We start from the raw sequence: 16,699 nt of genomic DNA, 5'->3' as shown, positions 1-16,699 counted from the left end.
CCACAGCTGCCAAATTTAAGCAGGTGGAAAGCAATAATTCAAGTAGTAACTGCAGTGGGTCTGAAGCAGGGGGCAGAAAACACTCTCTGCTTGTATATATTTATAAAATTAGATTTATATGTAAATATTGAAGAGTGTCTTCTTTAGTAACAAATAAGGCATAAATTGCTTGTTTCATGTATGATAAAACCACTGTTTTGCACAGAAGAGGCAGATGACACTTGATTTATATTGTCTTGCAAAAGCTTAAGACAATTAGGGGGAACACTATTCCGAGACTTATTACACTGACAAAATTCTGGTACAGCCAACAGCAATATGATTCACACAAGGATCATCTGGCACGTAAAGCTCATTTTAACAGATACCAATGTGACATACATAAAGCTGTCAGGCTTCCTCTAAAGGACAGTCATCCACTTCATGTTTCAAGTGCCAAATTAATTACATTTGACATTTAATTTATAACCTAGGGTATTTTAGATTTAGAACTCGACTATGATAACAACAGATTAGAGCAGAGTTCCATTTGACAGAATCGATCTTCCAAGTTATTTTCCTTGTGAGCAAAGCTCTCAATTCAGGTTTTTGTGTACCAAGCCTGCATATAGGACACTGATACCTCTAAGCAAAGCACACTTCATTTGCCTGCTCCTCCAGCCTTTCTGCGGCGAATTATTTCCCATTCAGAAGCAACTTTCTTCCCCAGTCTTAATCACAAAGCTCCACCTAATGGAGCAGGGAGAGAATTGTACAAAGAAGGAACACAGAGGCTGCTAAATGGTATCAGCAAGGGAACCATGCCATGAAGCCAAAAGGAGGTTTATGTCCTCAACTTAATTTATTAAGTCTCCCTTTCCAAGGACTCTGAAGTGGGATGAAAGCTGATAAAATAGCTTTATCTTTTAATCTGACCAAAATTGAAGCCTTCTTTTTATTGCTGCTGATAGATATTTCAAATTACCACTAAAGTTAAGGCATTCCATACAATTTTTGATCATTTATTGACATCCCATTGGAAAGAAGCTGGAACTCTGGCACTGCAAAATATCGTTCCAGGAAATAAAGCTGAAGGACTACACCAAGAAGCAATGCTGTTATTAAGGCAGCACAGCTTTCTGTTTTTAACCTTGAATAGCTGTGATCACACAACACACTATAGTTTAGTGAACTAAGGGATCCATACAGCTCAGCAACCCACTACCACAGCCACGCACAACGACTCATGCGCACTCAGCGAGCCGCACTACCTCACTCCTCCCGGGCTTTCAAAACGCGGATTGGCTCCTCTCAAACTTCATCCCAATGGTTACAATGGTTGTTGAGGAGGCGTGGCGGCTTGTTTTCCAATGATATTAGCGGTTGTTGGCAGGAGGAGGAGGCGGTCGGTCCTTTTCGACCAGGTGCTTCTCCGGCAAAGATGGCGGCCGCCGCGCGGCTGGGGTCGGTAGGGGAGGAGCTGGCCTTACTGGAGAAGGCGCTGGGCCTGCAGAGCGGGTACAAGTACGGCGCCCAGGGGGAGCGGCAGGTGAAGGGAGCCAGGAGGGGACGGGGCTGGGAGCGGGCAGTGACGGGCGGGTGTCCTATTCCTCAGCTATCCCCGTCCCCAATGGCTTCTTCCCCATGTTGCGCCTTCATCTCCTCTCCCTTGTCCTTTTCCCGCTGTTCTCATCTGGCTGTGGCGCATCGCTATCAAAACATCGCAGTCTGAGAGCCAGTGGAGGCTTGAGGGAGATAGTGTGGGGAGTAGGGGAAGGATAGATTAATGTAGAGCCTTTGCAGGCTCTTCTCTGTGAAGTATCCATATGGTTTCGTATGTAGTAAGCTCCTTTAGTTAGTTAACGATTCAAGTGTTGTCTCAGTGCCGTGACTGACATTAGTGTGAGTCATGAAGTCTGGCTGTCCATCGCTTTCCTGATTACATGTTCAGTGAGAAAAATGCACAAGGGCCCCAGGTAGAACTGCAGATTAAATAGCATATGTTGGAATTGCATCTTATTACATGAATTAAATTTGAAGGCAAATAGTGTCCTTTGTATGTTAAAATGCTCTTTAGTGCATTCCAGTAAGATTCCATCGTGGGATGCCGTGAATGAGTGAATAAACTTTAGGCTGGTGCAGTGAAGTTTCTGCACCAGGGCAAGTTTAGGTTGGATATGAGGAAGAACTTCTTTACGTAAAGGGTAGTTAAGTACTGGAATATGCTCCCCAGGGAGGTGGTTGAATCACCATCCTTGGATGTGTTTAAGAGCTGTTTGGATGTGGTGCTCAGGGATATGATTTAGTGTAGGGTTGTTAGAGTTAGGGTACTGGTTGGGCTGCGGTTTGACTTGATGATCTTCAAGGTCTTTTCCAACCTGAGTAATTCTGTGATTCTATGAAGTTTCATTCATTTCATTTTTTACTCTTAGTGGTCAAGTTTCCCACTCTAAAAGATTGGTAATACTTGTTCTATTAATTGTTATTCTGAAGGAGCTTCTCAAGGCAAACTGACTGCTCATTTTGGTATACCCCTAAAGCTTATAATGTCCAGCTTTAAGTTATTTGTGTGTTTTGATGCTTCTCTTTGAAGCGATGCTTGTTAAACAGTGATGAGGACCACTTTGTGAAGCTGGGCTTGTTTTGCTGTGACTTTTGTGACTTCAGTACTTTGCCTTTAAAAACTCTGTGCCGCTAACTCTCTTCTGTTTCTTCATAAAATATAAGTAATTTAATTTCACAACTTAAATAAAATCAATTCTTATGATAATAGGGATCTTTAATTTGCTGTAGTTAAAAAACTGAACTTCTAAAGTTATGCTCCTCTTTATTAAAGACTTACTATGCTTTGTTATTGTAAAGATTTATTAATGCTTCTCACTGACAATTAAAATCACGTAAACATGGTGAAATCACTAACAGATATGCAGTTAAAGCTAGAGGTTTGTATTACGTTGTCCTCTCTGAACTAATAACTTGTTTTGGTATTTGGTGATAGAACGGTAAGGGTATTTCACTAAGTCAAGCTGTTGTGAAGGGAACTGAAAACTTAAGTTGGATCTGGTCTAGTAAATGTGTATGTTTGGTGGCCCTACTAGGAAGGGGGGTTGGAACTACATGATCCTTGAGGTCCCTTCCAACCCGGGTCATTCTGTGTGATTCTGTGATCCTGGAACCTAAAAATGAATGATGGTTCAGTTACTGTCTTCTGACAGTGTCAGAACAACACTACTACTTAATGCTAATATTAGAATCATAGAATCACCAAGGTTGGAAAAGACCTAAAAGATCATCCAGTCCAACCTTTCTCCTATTACTAATAGCTCCCACTAAACCATGTCCTTCAACACAACATCCAGTCTTTCCTTGAACAATTAGTGCAGCTTGATTATTTTGTGATAAGCGTGTACTGATCAAAAGGAGTTCTGGGTTGTCCATGTGCACCTTGAACATGTAATCTGTAAATGCTGAAAATAAATTGCCCCAAAAAGTAGGGATGCAACCTTTCTATTTCCCTTTGATATTATTAGCCTGAATGCTTACAGTCTGTTGCATTTTTAAGAGTCTTCTGAGAGACTATGAAGAAATAATAGTGAAGCTCACAAAGAATCTACTTTTTTGAAAGAGTTTTATAATGTTATAATTTTTCTTTCTTTTCTAGATTCCTGTTCTGCAGACAAACAACGGTCCCGGTCTGACAGGATTAATTACCATCGCTTCGTACTTAGTTAAACAGGCTAAGAAAGAGCAACTGCTTGGAAGTTCTGCAGAAGAAAAAGCTGTGGTTCATCAGTGGTTGGAATACAGAGTGACTCAAGTAGGCAGACAGTCTAGTAGAGAAGACACGAGAACAGTTCTGAAGGTAAGGAGAACTTAGTTCTAACTTGCCAATGCATTTTTGGAGAGATCAGGCCTTGAAAGATATCACAGAATTACAGAATTATCAAGGTTGGAAAAGACCTAGGAGATCATCTAGTCCAACCATTACCAATACTTCCCAGCTAAATCATATTCCTCAACAGAACATCCAGACATTTCTTGAACACTCCCATGGTCAGTGACTCCACCACCTCCCTGGGCAGTGCATTCCAATGCCTGACTACCCTTTCCGAGAAGTAATACTTCGTAATGTCCAGCCTGAATCTCCCCTGGTGCAGCTTAAAACCATTCCCTCTAGTTCTGTCATCGATTACACGAGAGAAGAGGCCAATCCCCAGCTCACTACAACCTCCCTTCAGGAAGTTATAGAGAGCAATAAGGTCTCCCCTGAGCCTCCTATCAGTGTGCTAACATGAGCAGACACAAGTAAGTGATTAGAAACTGAAGACTTGAGAGTGTTTTTCAGTGCTGGCTCTCCTTCTGCTTTTTGGCTTTTGTTAACAAAATAAAGGATACCTGAAAACAAACTCAAAAATACACGAAGCCGATCTCTTACCATGTTTTATGGCTGTAATGCTGTGAACTATCTGGAACATTCCAGATAGAGATTGTTTAATAGCTCTGTCTCTGCTCTTGTAAGGCACTGGTTTCTTTCTGTCTTCATAAAACCTCAGTTACAAGCAAGCTGTGCTGTATTTCAAGATAACTGTGCAGATATAGATTTATTTTTCCCCCTCCTGAATGAGCAGTTGGAATATAGTCCATACATAATGTTGTCTCAGTTGATGTGTGAAACAGTGGAAAAAGAAAACCTTCAGATTTTTCAAGTCTGCCAAAGTGGTCTTCAAATGGAGCTGCTTTGTACAAAGGCTTCAGTCAACTCTATGCAGTTTTTCCTTGTAGTCTGAAGCTTTCTTCCTCTAAGACAGGTGGAAGCAAGAAGAAAAATCTCAAGGGTAACCCCGTTATTTGAGCAGCCAGATGGCAGGGAGTAGATTGAAAAGCTTATTCTATTTTGCTGCTTACTCCTTGTGACTGATAATTAGGATCCTTGCAATCTTTTGGGAACAGAGCTTGAAGAGAAAAAATGCTTTATGCTTTTAAGTACTTGAGGGGTTGTTTACCAAGTGTATATGAAACGCATACCTATTTTAAATAGAACCATATGCTTAATGCTATTTAATCAGTCTAGATTTGGATATAGCTTTGTGTGTTGCTTGGTGTTAGATTGACTGTACTTTGTGATAGCAGAGTTTTAATGCTTCTGATTTTAGGTGTGGCAGATCTGAGTCAGATAAAATAGAAGCAAGGCAAAGGTAGAAAGACTGCTGGAGCGGTAGTGTAGATGTAACTTCTTGTGTTACTTGAAATCAAAGGAAATTCTACATTTTGGAGCGGTGCAAAGCAATACTTTGTTAGTAATTTATTCATAGAATCATAGAATTACCCAGGTTGGAAAAGACCTTGAAGATCATCAAGTCCAACTGCAGCCTTACCAGTACCCTAACTCTAAAAACCCTCCACTAAATCATATCCCCAAGTACCACGTCCAAACAGCTCTTAAACACATCCAGGGATGGCGATTGTCCTTCACAAAGTGGCAGCACCCTAAATTTTGAGGACATGGAGTATCATGCCTAGTAAAAAGACTGAGTTGATGAGCATCCTAAAGAATCATTGCTTTCACTTACACTTCAGATAATCTGAGTTATCTTGGTCTCATTTTATCTGTGGGGTGAGCACAAGCTTGTTTTTTGGGCTTTTTTGGGGGGTGTAACAGCACTAGTTTTATCTTAATTTGTAGGTAATATCAAAACTTTTAAAGTCAAAGCTACTCTTTGAAAGGGCTGTCTGTCCCTCAAGACTTAAGAATTCAACTGAAGGAGGCATGGACTAATTATGATTTAACTTTAAGGTTAGCTATACTTTGAACAGGAGGTGTGACAAGGTGAGGTGGCTGTTGGGGATCCCTTTCTGCTTTTATATATATATGTAAATTTTATATATGTGTGTGTGTGTGTGTATATAGATATAGTTTGATAGAATACAGTCCAGCTATGTAGAGCTTCATCACACCAAGTCACAAATCACCTTCCTAATATGCTAGGCAACATCCAAACAAATTATTTGGCATCTTGTAAGGATTTACCTTTAATCTAATGCACAAAAATTAAAGACTTAAGGTCTGAGTGACTTAAATATTGATACCTGCTTTGTCATTGCACCCACAAGTATCTGGTGTTACTACCCAATGCAGTTCTACAAATACATTTTCATTCTGAAGCTGGAATTGTTTTTTGCTTTTGCCCTTAGCAGTGCTGACAGTTCAGAAAATGCAGTTTACTAAAGCAGATATGTGGATAAATTATTTCCAAACAAAACTTCATTACTGAGAAGCCTCCCTGAAGTTACGCCGACAGCCTGTATATACACATATGTATATTTATCCCAGATAGCACTTAAAGTTTTTTCTGCAGCTTTTCTTTTGTAGCAGATCCTGTATGGACAGAGTTTATCTTGATGCAGAACTACTGTAGAATTGTTCCAGCGCTAATAATTTTGTAGGGTAGCAATTAACTTTTTTTTTTTTTTTTAATTTTAATTTGTTCTCTTGCCACCATGATTAATCAGAACAAGAGGCAGCCTACCATTAAAGCACACTATGCCAAAAGGGAGTATGAGAAGGGAAAAGAAAGGAGGGGGGGGGGAGTAAAATAGGGAGGCAAGTCTGAGACTGTAGTTTTACAACGTGTCTGGAATAATCAATGGCAGTCTCGGGACAGTTGCAGCCTAGAGCCACAATTTATAATAAGCTGTGCCAAAAACAGTTCAGTTGCTTCTGTTGTAAACTTTAGGCTGCTACTGGTTAACCCTTCAATGAGCTGGTGTGCTTCTGAAGAACGTCAGCTAATAACTGGAGCAGTGTTTGCTAATTTGAAGAGAAAGAGAGAGGTTTGTTTTGTTAGCCTTAAGGAAAATGTTTGTAAGCTTGTTCTTGCTGACATGTTGACTAAAGCTGTTACCTGACATGAGAACAGTTGTCAAGTAGGCCATCTCAAGAAGTATTTTTAATTTATTTGGAGCAGAAGCCATAGAGTTTAGAAATTTTCAGTGCAAGTGTTTAACAGTTTTGTCTAAATCACATTGAGCTCCTGTACTGGACAAAATAAACAAGAGCGATGCCTGTGGGCTGTTCTACTGATGTGTAGAAATAGTAATTGTCAGTAGTGGTGATGATATCGTGTCCAGTGTGTTCCATTAACTTCAGTTTCCGTAGGATGAGACGGTATTTCCTTTGCTTCTGATCAAGCAAATGATGTCTAATTAGTGGGAAATTAAATTACGTATGAGGTGTGGGGGGAATATCTAAATCCTTGAGGTTTTTCTTTGATACAAGGTAAGGTTTCTGCTCCTCTGCCAAAGAACTGAGAACTTTAGAGAATTGCTCATGCTGCCAAATTTCTGCTTGAATATTAATAAATTCTATTCATGAGATTTGAGTGTCTCTGATTGGTCAACGTTATATGTTGAAGACTTGATATCTGAGGGGTGGGGGGAAATAATACCATCTATTCAAAATATAACTGAGAGTTTCTACTGGATTTCACAGAAAAGCTTCTATGGAGCTGTAGAAAGTTCTGAACTAACTCTGTTCTCTGAAGGGTAATTGTAACCAAGAATTCATGTACTACTTGCAACATCTCATATAAAAAATGCTCCATGATTACAGCTAATTCTGTCCTAATTTCTTGTGCTTTCTGGCTCCAGTCATGAAGTTCAATTAGAAATCTAAATAAATTGTTACAAGCTTCAGTTATTGTTTATTGTACTTGTTTGAAAAATTACTGTTTCTGTCACTATGTACGTAGGTTAATCCATTGCATATGCCTTCCATGGCATTCATCCACAGTCCTTGTATGCTGTTTTTCAGTGGGTTGCCTAACCACTTTGACAAGCTTGTATAGCAAGCGTTATTGGAACTTCAGGCCTGTTTTCATTCTTCTCCTTTTTCTAAGGGTGCAGTGTTTGCAGGCATAGACGATCGTGTTTTGATTATTTGAGCAACATTCGTTTAAAGAGCTGTTTTTCTTCTGTCCTTTGCAGAAATCATATTGTGATGAACATAATATTCTCCCAGACTGAGTTTAGAATCATAGAATCATAGAATTACCCAGGTTGGAAAAGATCTTGAAGATCAAGTCCAACAGCAGCCTAACAATAGCACCCTAACACTAACAACCCTTTGCTAAATCATATCCCTGAGCACCACATCCAAATGGCTCTTAAACACATTAGGAATGGCGATTCAACCACCTCCCTGGGGAGCCTATTCCAGTACCTAACCACCCTTTCTGTAAAGAAGTTCTTCCTAATATCCAACCTAAACTTGCCCTGGCACAACTTGAGGCCATGAGTTTAGCTCACATTTTGCGTGTTAGATACATGTCTTGCATCAGAACTGAAAATAAGGATACACCTCTAACCATAAAGCTGTGCCTTTCTTGGATAGAGCTCTAGAATCCTCTTCTTGGATTCTGTGTTGTCCAGGATTTGCCTGAGTCATAAGTGCTCAGCTCTCTCTTTGTGTAGTGCCATGCAAAGGCATTTAGGTGGGAAGTGACCCTGTGAATATTGCTGACTGAAGGAATATTTAAAGAAAGAAATGCCCTGTTGGTATACATCCTATGGGCAAAGTATCTAAAATGTAATGAGAGTATGATTGGATCCCTTGTAAGTTATTGGGTCATTTTAAGAGGCAACTGTTAGTTACCTGAGATGCAATGATGGACTGTGTCTCAACTTGTGGTCTGGAAGGGGTTTACTTATCTTTAAGGGTGATCTGAGTTACAGGCAATTGTGCTTCATAGGTAAACCACACTAAAAATGTGGGGTGTGTTGAGCTGTCACTGTACATCAGTTGTGCTACATCTTGGTTTTCTCTCTCTTGCTTTTTCCCTACTCATACCCAAAACTGGAAACAAAATTGCTTCAGTTGTTCAATGCATATTGTTACAGTAAACTGCTGTTATACTTTAAATGTATCTGAAACTTGAGAAGGGGCCCCTGCAGGATCGCACCAGTAAGTTAATTTAGCTACGAGCGTTTTGCAAGACTGTGTCAATCACTTGCTATTAGAGTTGTAAATACATAATTGATTTAAGTAGCAGCATTAAATATGTGAAAGGCAGTGACACAAATAACAGCCAACAGACCTGAATTTCTGGGTTGTAATAGAAATTCAAATAGAGTATTGTGTTCGTATTTTTGTTAATCTCTCCATGACAGGAAGACTGGTACAGTTTAATACTGAGGTGAGGTAAAAGAAGGCTTGGCTTCCAGGAATTCTAACACAGCTTGCAATTAGCCAGTGATATAATCATCTATGGAAAGTATAACATATGTGGTAGGATTGATTAAATATTCCTAGTGCGTGTGGAAAAGGATGTACTGTTTTGTTTCTAAATGAACTTGACTTTGGCGGTATGAAATCAGTATCTTCCTGTATCTTATGGGAGGAATACGTGCATTCCAAAAGAAAATTGCAGACTAGTGCTGATTTATCCAAGACTAAGCCACACTTGTCAAACTACCAGTTAAGAGGCTTGATAAAACTTTAATGAGAATAAATAATTATAACACTGAAGTGGCTAACGTTACTTTGAAGCTTGAGTTATTTCTTACCAATGAGTAACCTGAGTATTTACAAATATACTTTGCAGCATATGTACTGACTTGCAGGTTTTCTCGTGTGAGCTTTTTTCTTTTTAACATAGCATTTACTTCTGATATGTGAATAAAATTCATCAGAACTGTAGTCACGTGCTTAAAGTAATTTGAGACCTAACTAACAAGAACAAAGCAGCAAATCAGTCTTAAAGAAAAACATAAATAGCTGCATAGCTGGAGGCTGATGACCATACAGAATTTTAACTATGCAGGGGTTAATATTTTTTTCCTTGATTTGTTCTAATAAAAGAAAATCAAAGCAGACATTTGGATGTTGAAATATTAGGAAGCACAGGACTCCTGTCATAAAGAGGCTGTCAAAGAATATTGCATAATGGAGTCCAACTTAAATGCACAGTCAGATGTTATTAGGTGTTTCTGTTTCTTTTTATATGTATGCACTGTAGGATATGTCTGCATATTTGAGAAAGCAGAATTATGGAGCTAGAATTGCAGTTCAGGTGAAATCTATTTATTTTTTATCTTCAGTAATGAGTAAATCCCATATTCTCCCCTTAATATGAAACAAGCTGTAGTTGAGACTGATAAGTCTTTTAGGGTGATCTTTGAAAAACATTGTTTATGCTTCTTACCTCTGTTTCCAGGAGGAAGTTAATGTGGTCTAAGAAAACTGGCAGGAGTCTTTAGGGCAGAAAGGAGTGTATTTATTAGAAGCTTGTTTGTTTGTTTTCTTGGGGCAGAGGAATATTGGCAGGGAATTTCCACATGCAAAGAAAAGGTGGGAGACTGTTCTCCTGCTTTTCAGAAAAGAACGTCATAAAACCAGTTTGCCATTAGGATTAGAGTAAATCTGCAGGTTGTTACCTTTTCTTCAAAGGAAGGTAGAGGGCACAAAGTTATATGACTTCAGTGAGAAATAGGTAACGCATGGCAAAATGGAGGGGACTGCTCCTAGATGGGTGAAGAGAGCTGGCAGGCAGTACCTGTATTTCAGGAACAATGCAGTGGAGCAACAGTGAACATCAGCCTTCTATTTACCTGCAGGGAATGACTGCATATGTAAAGGAGTCCTTAAGTAATACAGACTTGAACCATTTACTCATTCAATCCAAATAGAAGCCCTCTGCTATTCAGCCTTTAACATCTAATACGGAGTTGCTGAGCATGAGAGGTACACTTCAAGTTCAGAAGCAGCAATGGGCTTCTGTACTGACCAGACTGGCAGTATCAGTTGTGAATTGCTATCCATGATTTCAACGTTAATAAAAGCGGGGATCAAATGGAAGCAGCCAATTAGTGTCAAGTTCCAGGCATGAGCGTGAAATACATCGTATCCTACCTTTGTCTTCCTTCTTTTCTCATCTTTGTTTGTCTTCCTTCTTTTCTATGTTTGAATAAATGAAAACTGCCCTTGATTGTATATGTATGGTCTCAGATCTTTTTAACTCTTCATTGTTTTCTTTAACCACATCAGCAGTGTAATCTTTTTTTTTAATGATTATTTTTTAATGATTATTTTTAGGATCTTAATGCACACCTTGAAGATAAGGTCTACCTTGCAGGAAACAGTTTTACCTTAGCAGATATTCTGATGTACTACGGGTTGCATCATGTCATGGTAAGTACTGTTTGCATTACCTTTACGTACATACAGCCATTGTAATTGCTTGTTTATGTGAAGGGCAATTTATTGATAATTGATAAATGAAACTCAGAGGTGTCAGAACTAAAAGTAGTAAGATTGTTAGAGGTACTGCTGGTGCTATGGAAGACGCACGTTAATCAAGTTTCTGAAGGATGAATGCATAGAAGTGACAGCCACGATCAACTGTTATTTGTGCTTCAAGACTTAGTGGTAAGTCTTGATAACTTATAGAGTATGGAAACAACGTGAGGAGCTGCTACTTGAAGTGGGCAGCAAGGGGTTTCACAGAATGAAAATGTTGGAGAGGTTCTTCATATGTAGCTCAGAAGTGTTTATGAATCGTTCTGCCTCACTTCTGAACCTCGAGAGGTAATTTGAAAACAAAGTAATAGAAGTTAGTTGTATTTGAGCAACTAGAATGTGATTGATTTTATGTTGAAGTTACACTTGAGTCATATTTTCCTCGTAGAGGATAAACTGGTATGTCAGATGATTACCTTTCACATATTACATGGCAGTACAGTTGTGTAAGAATTCTTTAAAAATATAACTGTAGTGTAAGAGAATACAAACTCAAATGAGATATTTAAAAAAATATAAAAGACTTAGACTGGGGAAAATGAAGCATATTTTATATTTAGAGTTTGCTCTAGAGTAGACCACCTAATCAAGAAGGAAAGATACAAGTTACTGCTCTGGGAGATAGAGCAGATGGTAAAAACAAATGACTTAGTGCTCCTGGGTGCCTGCAACCACACAGAAACTAGCTGGGACAAGTTTATAGTACAACATCTGCTTCTAGAATGGTTGGTTTTGTAGAAGATGATAATTTTGTGACTCAGAAAGGTATAAAGGGCAAATAATGGGGTTGCTATCCGATAGAGGAATATGAGAAGCTGCTCAACGGGAATTAGCTAGATTGTATATGTTTTTAAGGCCTTAAAATTGATTAACGTTAGTAATTAACTATGGAAGTAAGATATCTTGAACTGCAGAATCCTGTGATTGTTTTTATTTTTTCCTGTCAAAAGAAGAGAGTACTTTCAGAACTGCTTCTGTGCCTCAAGCCTTAAGTGGAGGGGAAAGCTGCTCCATCTCTTAATGTGGTGTGTTCCAAGGAAGCAGTTTCTCATATCCGCTGCTCTTTGAGCTAAGCCTTATGCAAAATACATTGCTTAATATAACCCTTTAAAATAAGAGATGGGGGCATGTTGTTCTTGTCAGTGGATCTGATAAAGGCCCTAAGGGTTAATCTCCCTGCCTTTGATGGGGTAACAGATAACTCTATCAAGATACTTTATATACTAGTGGCATACTATGATTGTACAGCACGAGCTGAGCGTTATTAAAAGTTTAGAAACCACTCTTGTCTTTAGACATATAGATTACTCAAATGTTTATGTAGATGAATATGATCAACAGTGAAGTTGTTCTAGGTTAAAACTCAGATTGCAAAGAATTAGGAAACACTGCTTGAAGGTAACTCGAGCAGTCAGGATGCATTACATGTTCCTGTGGTAACAAACTTATTCTTTAGATTTTCCCTATGTTTTAATTTGTAAGTAGAACCAAACTTGTGAAGTGCTGTTTAAAAATGTTTAAGAGTAATTATCAATACACAGGCTGATCTATCTTATTTATTTTTATAACTCATAAATTCAGGCAGAACCAAAGTAGTCATCTCGGATCTGTACGTCTGAATTTAACATTTATTTAATGAGCGCTGGAAAATAACTTGGGGTGAAATTTATATCTCTACAAATAGAAGCCTCAGTCAAAATTTTGGGGGCAAATCGAATACAATCTATTACCAAACCAAGTAAGATACGCTCCTCAAGTCAGAATTACTAATACAGGAATATAATGAGACTGCATTAGTGGTTTATTTTCCTGGTTTTTTTAGTTTTTTTGCTGAAGCCCCAAGCACAAGAAAGATGTGGAACTGTTAGAGCAGGTCCAGAGGAGGGCCACTAGGATGATCAGAGCACAGGATTTTGTTCTAAAGGATTATGAACAGTGCTTAACAACCCTTTCTGTGAAGAAGTGTTTCCTGATATCCAGCCTAAACTTACCCTGGCACAACTTGAGGCCGTTTCCCCTTGTCTTGTCACCAGTGAGAAAAGGTCTAAATGTACACAGGTATTTTTAGACTTCCCATGCACATGCAGGGTATAGGCATGGGAGTTTATGCCTTCACCCCCAGTGCTACTGAAAGCAAATATAATTAAAGCTGGTGTAACTGCAGTCCTTCTAGAAACTTTTGTTTGCATTGTGTGATACCCATTTTCATTATCCTTTGTGAGCTTTGTGGCAGAAGAGTAAGGCTTTTTATTTTTTCTCTCCATAATTAAAAAGGAGGGGAAAAAAAAGAAAAAAAAACCCATCAAATTGAGTGTCTGCTTCTTTGCTATTGAAATAATTGCTTTAATAGCAAATAATTATTTTAACAGCAGAACAGCAGCCTTTCTTAACTTGGGGGAATTATCTAATTTAATGAGGAAGAATAGAAAATACCCGTCTAACAAAATGCTGTAAGAATGCCATGGAACTGATCTCTAAACAATTAACCTAAGAGTTATGTCCTGAGTAAAAAATAGAGCATGCCACAGAGTGCTTTTTAATATATTACACTGAGAATACATTATGTAAATAAACAGAATTATCTTGAATGCTGTGCCTAAAGTACAGAAAGGGGTTTTACTTGTAGAGTACCTGTCTGGGAAGCCCTTGGGATGTTTTTTCACTATACTTACAGAATGGAGGAAGACTATTTTCCAAAGACTGTTTTTGCTTTATATCCAAGAAACATGAGGGTGGAGAATTGAAAGTATAAAATTATAAGGAGAAGAAGTGAATCTCCTGCCAAGTCTCAAGTTGTGCAAAATTTCAGCACCCTTATAACCAAGTGCTTACCCACTATGGATGCTGGAAATGGGGTCCTCTAATTATAATACTAATTGTAGTGTTTAGTCTACCATAATCCCTGGACTTCAGTTTTTAGTACTGCTCATACTACAAATGAAGAAAAGTATTAATTTCTGATGATTTTTTTGGCTGCGTATTGCTCTTTTCATGCTCTCTGTTGTTTTATAAGTGCTTCTTTTGAAACTTCAGCATAGGAAGTTCCGCATGAATGTGTGCAAGAACTTCTTTACAGTGAGGGTGATGGAGCACTGGAACAGGCTGCCCAGGGAGGTGGTGGAGTCTCCTTCTCTGGAGATATTCAAGACCCGCCTGGACGCCTTCCTGTGTGACGTGGTGTAGGGAGCCTGCTTTGGCAGGGGGGTTGGACTCGATGATCTCTAGTGGTCCCTTCTAACCCCTAGAATTCTTTGATTCTACACCTTCATACCAAGCACTGGCTTTGCACTGTCATTAATTACAACAAACTGCATGTGATAAGAAGCATCTCCCTCTAAATGGTATTGCATGTTTAGTTTTCCTGAATGCAGCATACTCGAAGAACCTCAGGCAGCTTGTCAAGTATCTTAATTAAGAAAGCACTCAGTGTTACATTTTAATAGCTTCCACTTTTTGTTTGTAATGCCTCTAAAAACTCTGGAGTTGTTGGTCTTTTCAGTATTGTTCTTTTCCACTTGGCCTATAAAGCTCTGTTAAGTTTCTGGCTCAGCTAGAACTGCAGGCGTTAAGGTGAATCAGTGCATCTTGGTGGCTGACTGAAGTGAGGTGAATCCTATACTGTGTGGGGAGACAAGAAAGGGTAGTTCACATGAAGATCATGTTTTGTTCCTAATAGCTTTATAGCTTTGAAGCTTGCTCAATATAGTCTGAAATGGCCTGAAAAATATATTCCTGAACTTCTAATACACCTTTTGCTTGGCCAGTGAGGCAGACTACCTGCTGAATGGAGGAGTGCACAACATTTGTGCAAGTTGAGGAACCTTTCCCCTGCTTTTCCCTGCTGATGTTATCATAGACTGGTTAAATTCAAGCAAGCTAACACCTGTACCCCCACCTCCAAGTATATCATACAGATGTATTTTCCATTCTACATATGTGTTCATTTGAGGAAATAATTATGCGTGTTTTGTGAATCTTTATCTGTGAAATGAAGGTAGAACTCTGGACAGCAACAACTTTTTCTGCAAGTTGAAATCGGCTGTGAAGCTTTGCACTTATTGTTTCTCACCATGTTTTATAATATTAATAATGCAATTTATTGGTACTTTTATTTCTTCCCCATGCAGGTGGACCTCACTGTGCAAGAAAAAGAGATTTACCTTAATGTATCTCGCTGGTTCAACCACATTCAGCATTATCCAGGTGTTCGACAGCATCTGACTAATGTCGTCTTTATCAAGAACAGATTATATACTAATGCTCATTAAGGAGAATTGTAACGCTGTGTCAGAGTGGTATTCGGGAGTCTAGAAGTTACACTGTCCAAACCCACTGCCTTGCAAATCCTGGTTTGTAACCTTCAATATGTGAACCGCAACTGGTGATGCCTCAAGTAATACAGTTCCATTGAATTGTTATCATTTGTTCAAGAATTTGAACTAGCCACAGAATTTTATCGTGTATCTGATTAAATGCGACAGTGATGGAAAGATGGGAATTGAGTTTTAATTCACTATTTTTTAAAGATGAAATGTTCTTTTAGATTAGCATTCAACTGTAATTACATGGTCTTTGGAGCAGAGAAGTACTTATTTTCCTTCCACTACAGACTCATTTTACTGTTTATTGAGTTTCCGCGTTATGTCCCTCTTTTCCTTTGATTTTCCATGAATGTTTACGCTAGTTTTGTAAAAGTTAAGAGCTATATTGTGTGCCAATGATGTGAAAAAGGGAACACAAAATGTTACAAAGTATTTATGTGACGGAATAAATTATTTTAAAACGGTAGTCTTAGTTTGGCTGTGAAAGTCTTGAGTTTGTTTTAAAAAAATAATAATAATTAAAGGTTAGTTGACATGCTGCTTCATTTTATGGACTTCCATGTAGGCTCCAAAAGCATTTTCTTTCAAATTAGTCAACAGTATTCGCGTTTATCAGGATTCTGTGCATGCCGTCATTGCGTGTTATTTCCACATAAGAAAGATTGTGTGTTTCAGGATCCTAAAAAAGAAGGTGGGGAAAGTGATACTTGAGATAATAATGAGTTGCTCTTCCACACTCACTTCTTGTTTGTAAAAAGTTGGCTTTGAAACCAAGGAGGCTGTTGTCAATTGGAACATGTTGTCAGGCCGCTTCACTGTAGAACATAGTTGGTATAAAGTATTTGTTTTGGTGTTGGGGTGCTGTTTGTTTGCCCAAACAGCTGCTGTTTTGAAGTGTCAGGATTTCTCTAGGTTGCTGCATGCTCTGGCTACAGTATCCCCCAACCTCTTACTTCCTCTGTTCAAAAACAGAGGTGTAGATTGCTGCTAAAATAATTTTAAAAAATATAAAAACCAAGCATGAAATGTTTGGAAGGAATTAGTAAAACGTAGATCTGTACTGACAGAAGTACACTTGGTGAATGTCATATAGCTCAAGCATTTC

The 16,699-nt window shown here is 38.6% G+C and overlaps 1 protein-coding gene across 1 annotated transcript; it reads left to right on the top strand.

Annotated features, from left to right (window-relative positions):
- Positions 1-1,210: 1,210 nt before the first annotated feature.
- Positions 1,211-16,066, top strand: EEF1E1 (eukaryotic translation elongation factor 1 epsilon 1). Its single transcript, XM_015854638.1, has 4 exons — positions 1,211-1,528; positions 3,641-3,841; positions 11,069-11,164; positions 15,400-16,066. Exons 1-4 carry the CDS (start codon positions 1,226-1,228, stop codon positions 15,538-15,540), a joined length of 741 nt encoding a protein of 246 aa, XP_015710124.1. The 5' UTR covers positions 1,211-1,225; the 3' UTR covers positions 15,541-16,066.
- Positions 16,067-16,699: the final 633 nt, after the last annotated feature.

This window comes from Coturnix japonica, chromosome 2 (assembly GCF_001577835.2).
Source record: "Coturnix japonica isolate 7356 chromosome 2, Coturnix japonica 2.1, whole genome shotgun sequence".
NCBI classification, from domain to species: Eukaryota; Metazoa; Chordata; class Aves; order Galliformes; family Phasianidae; genus Coturnix; species Coturnix japonica.
Note: the sequence above shows the minus strand (reverse complement) of the source record. Positions and strands in the feature narration are given on the sequence as shown.

What these genes read in the sequence shown, in the direction of transcription:
- EEF1E1 (XM_015854638.1), top strand. Translation starts at nt 1,226, where the DNA reads ATGCGCACTCAGCGAGCCGCACTACCTCACTCCTCCCGGGCTTTCAAA. An exon ending in ACACGAGAACAGTTCTGAAG is followed by an intron (nt 3,842 to 11,068) that starts GTAAGGAGAACT and finishes GATTATTTTTAG; the next exon opens with GATCTTAATGCACACCTTGA. An exon ending in ACGGGTTGCATCATGTCATG is followed by an intron (nt 11,165 to 15,399) that starts GTAAGTACTGTT and finishes TTCCCCATGCAG; the next exon opens with GTGGACCTCACTGTGCAAGA.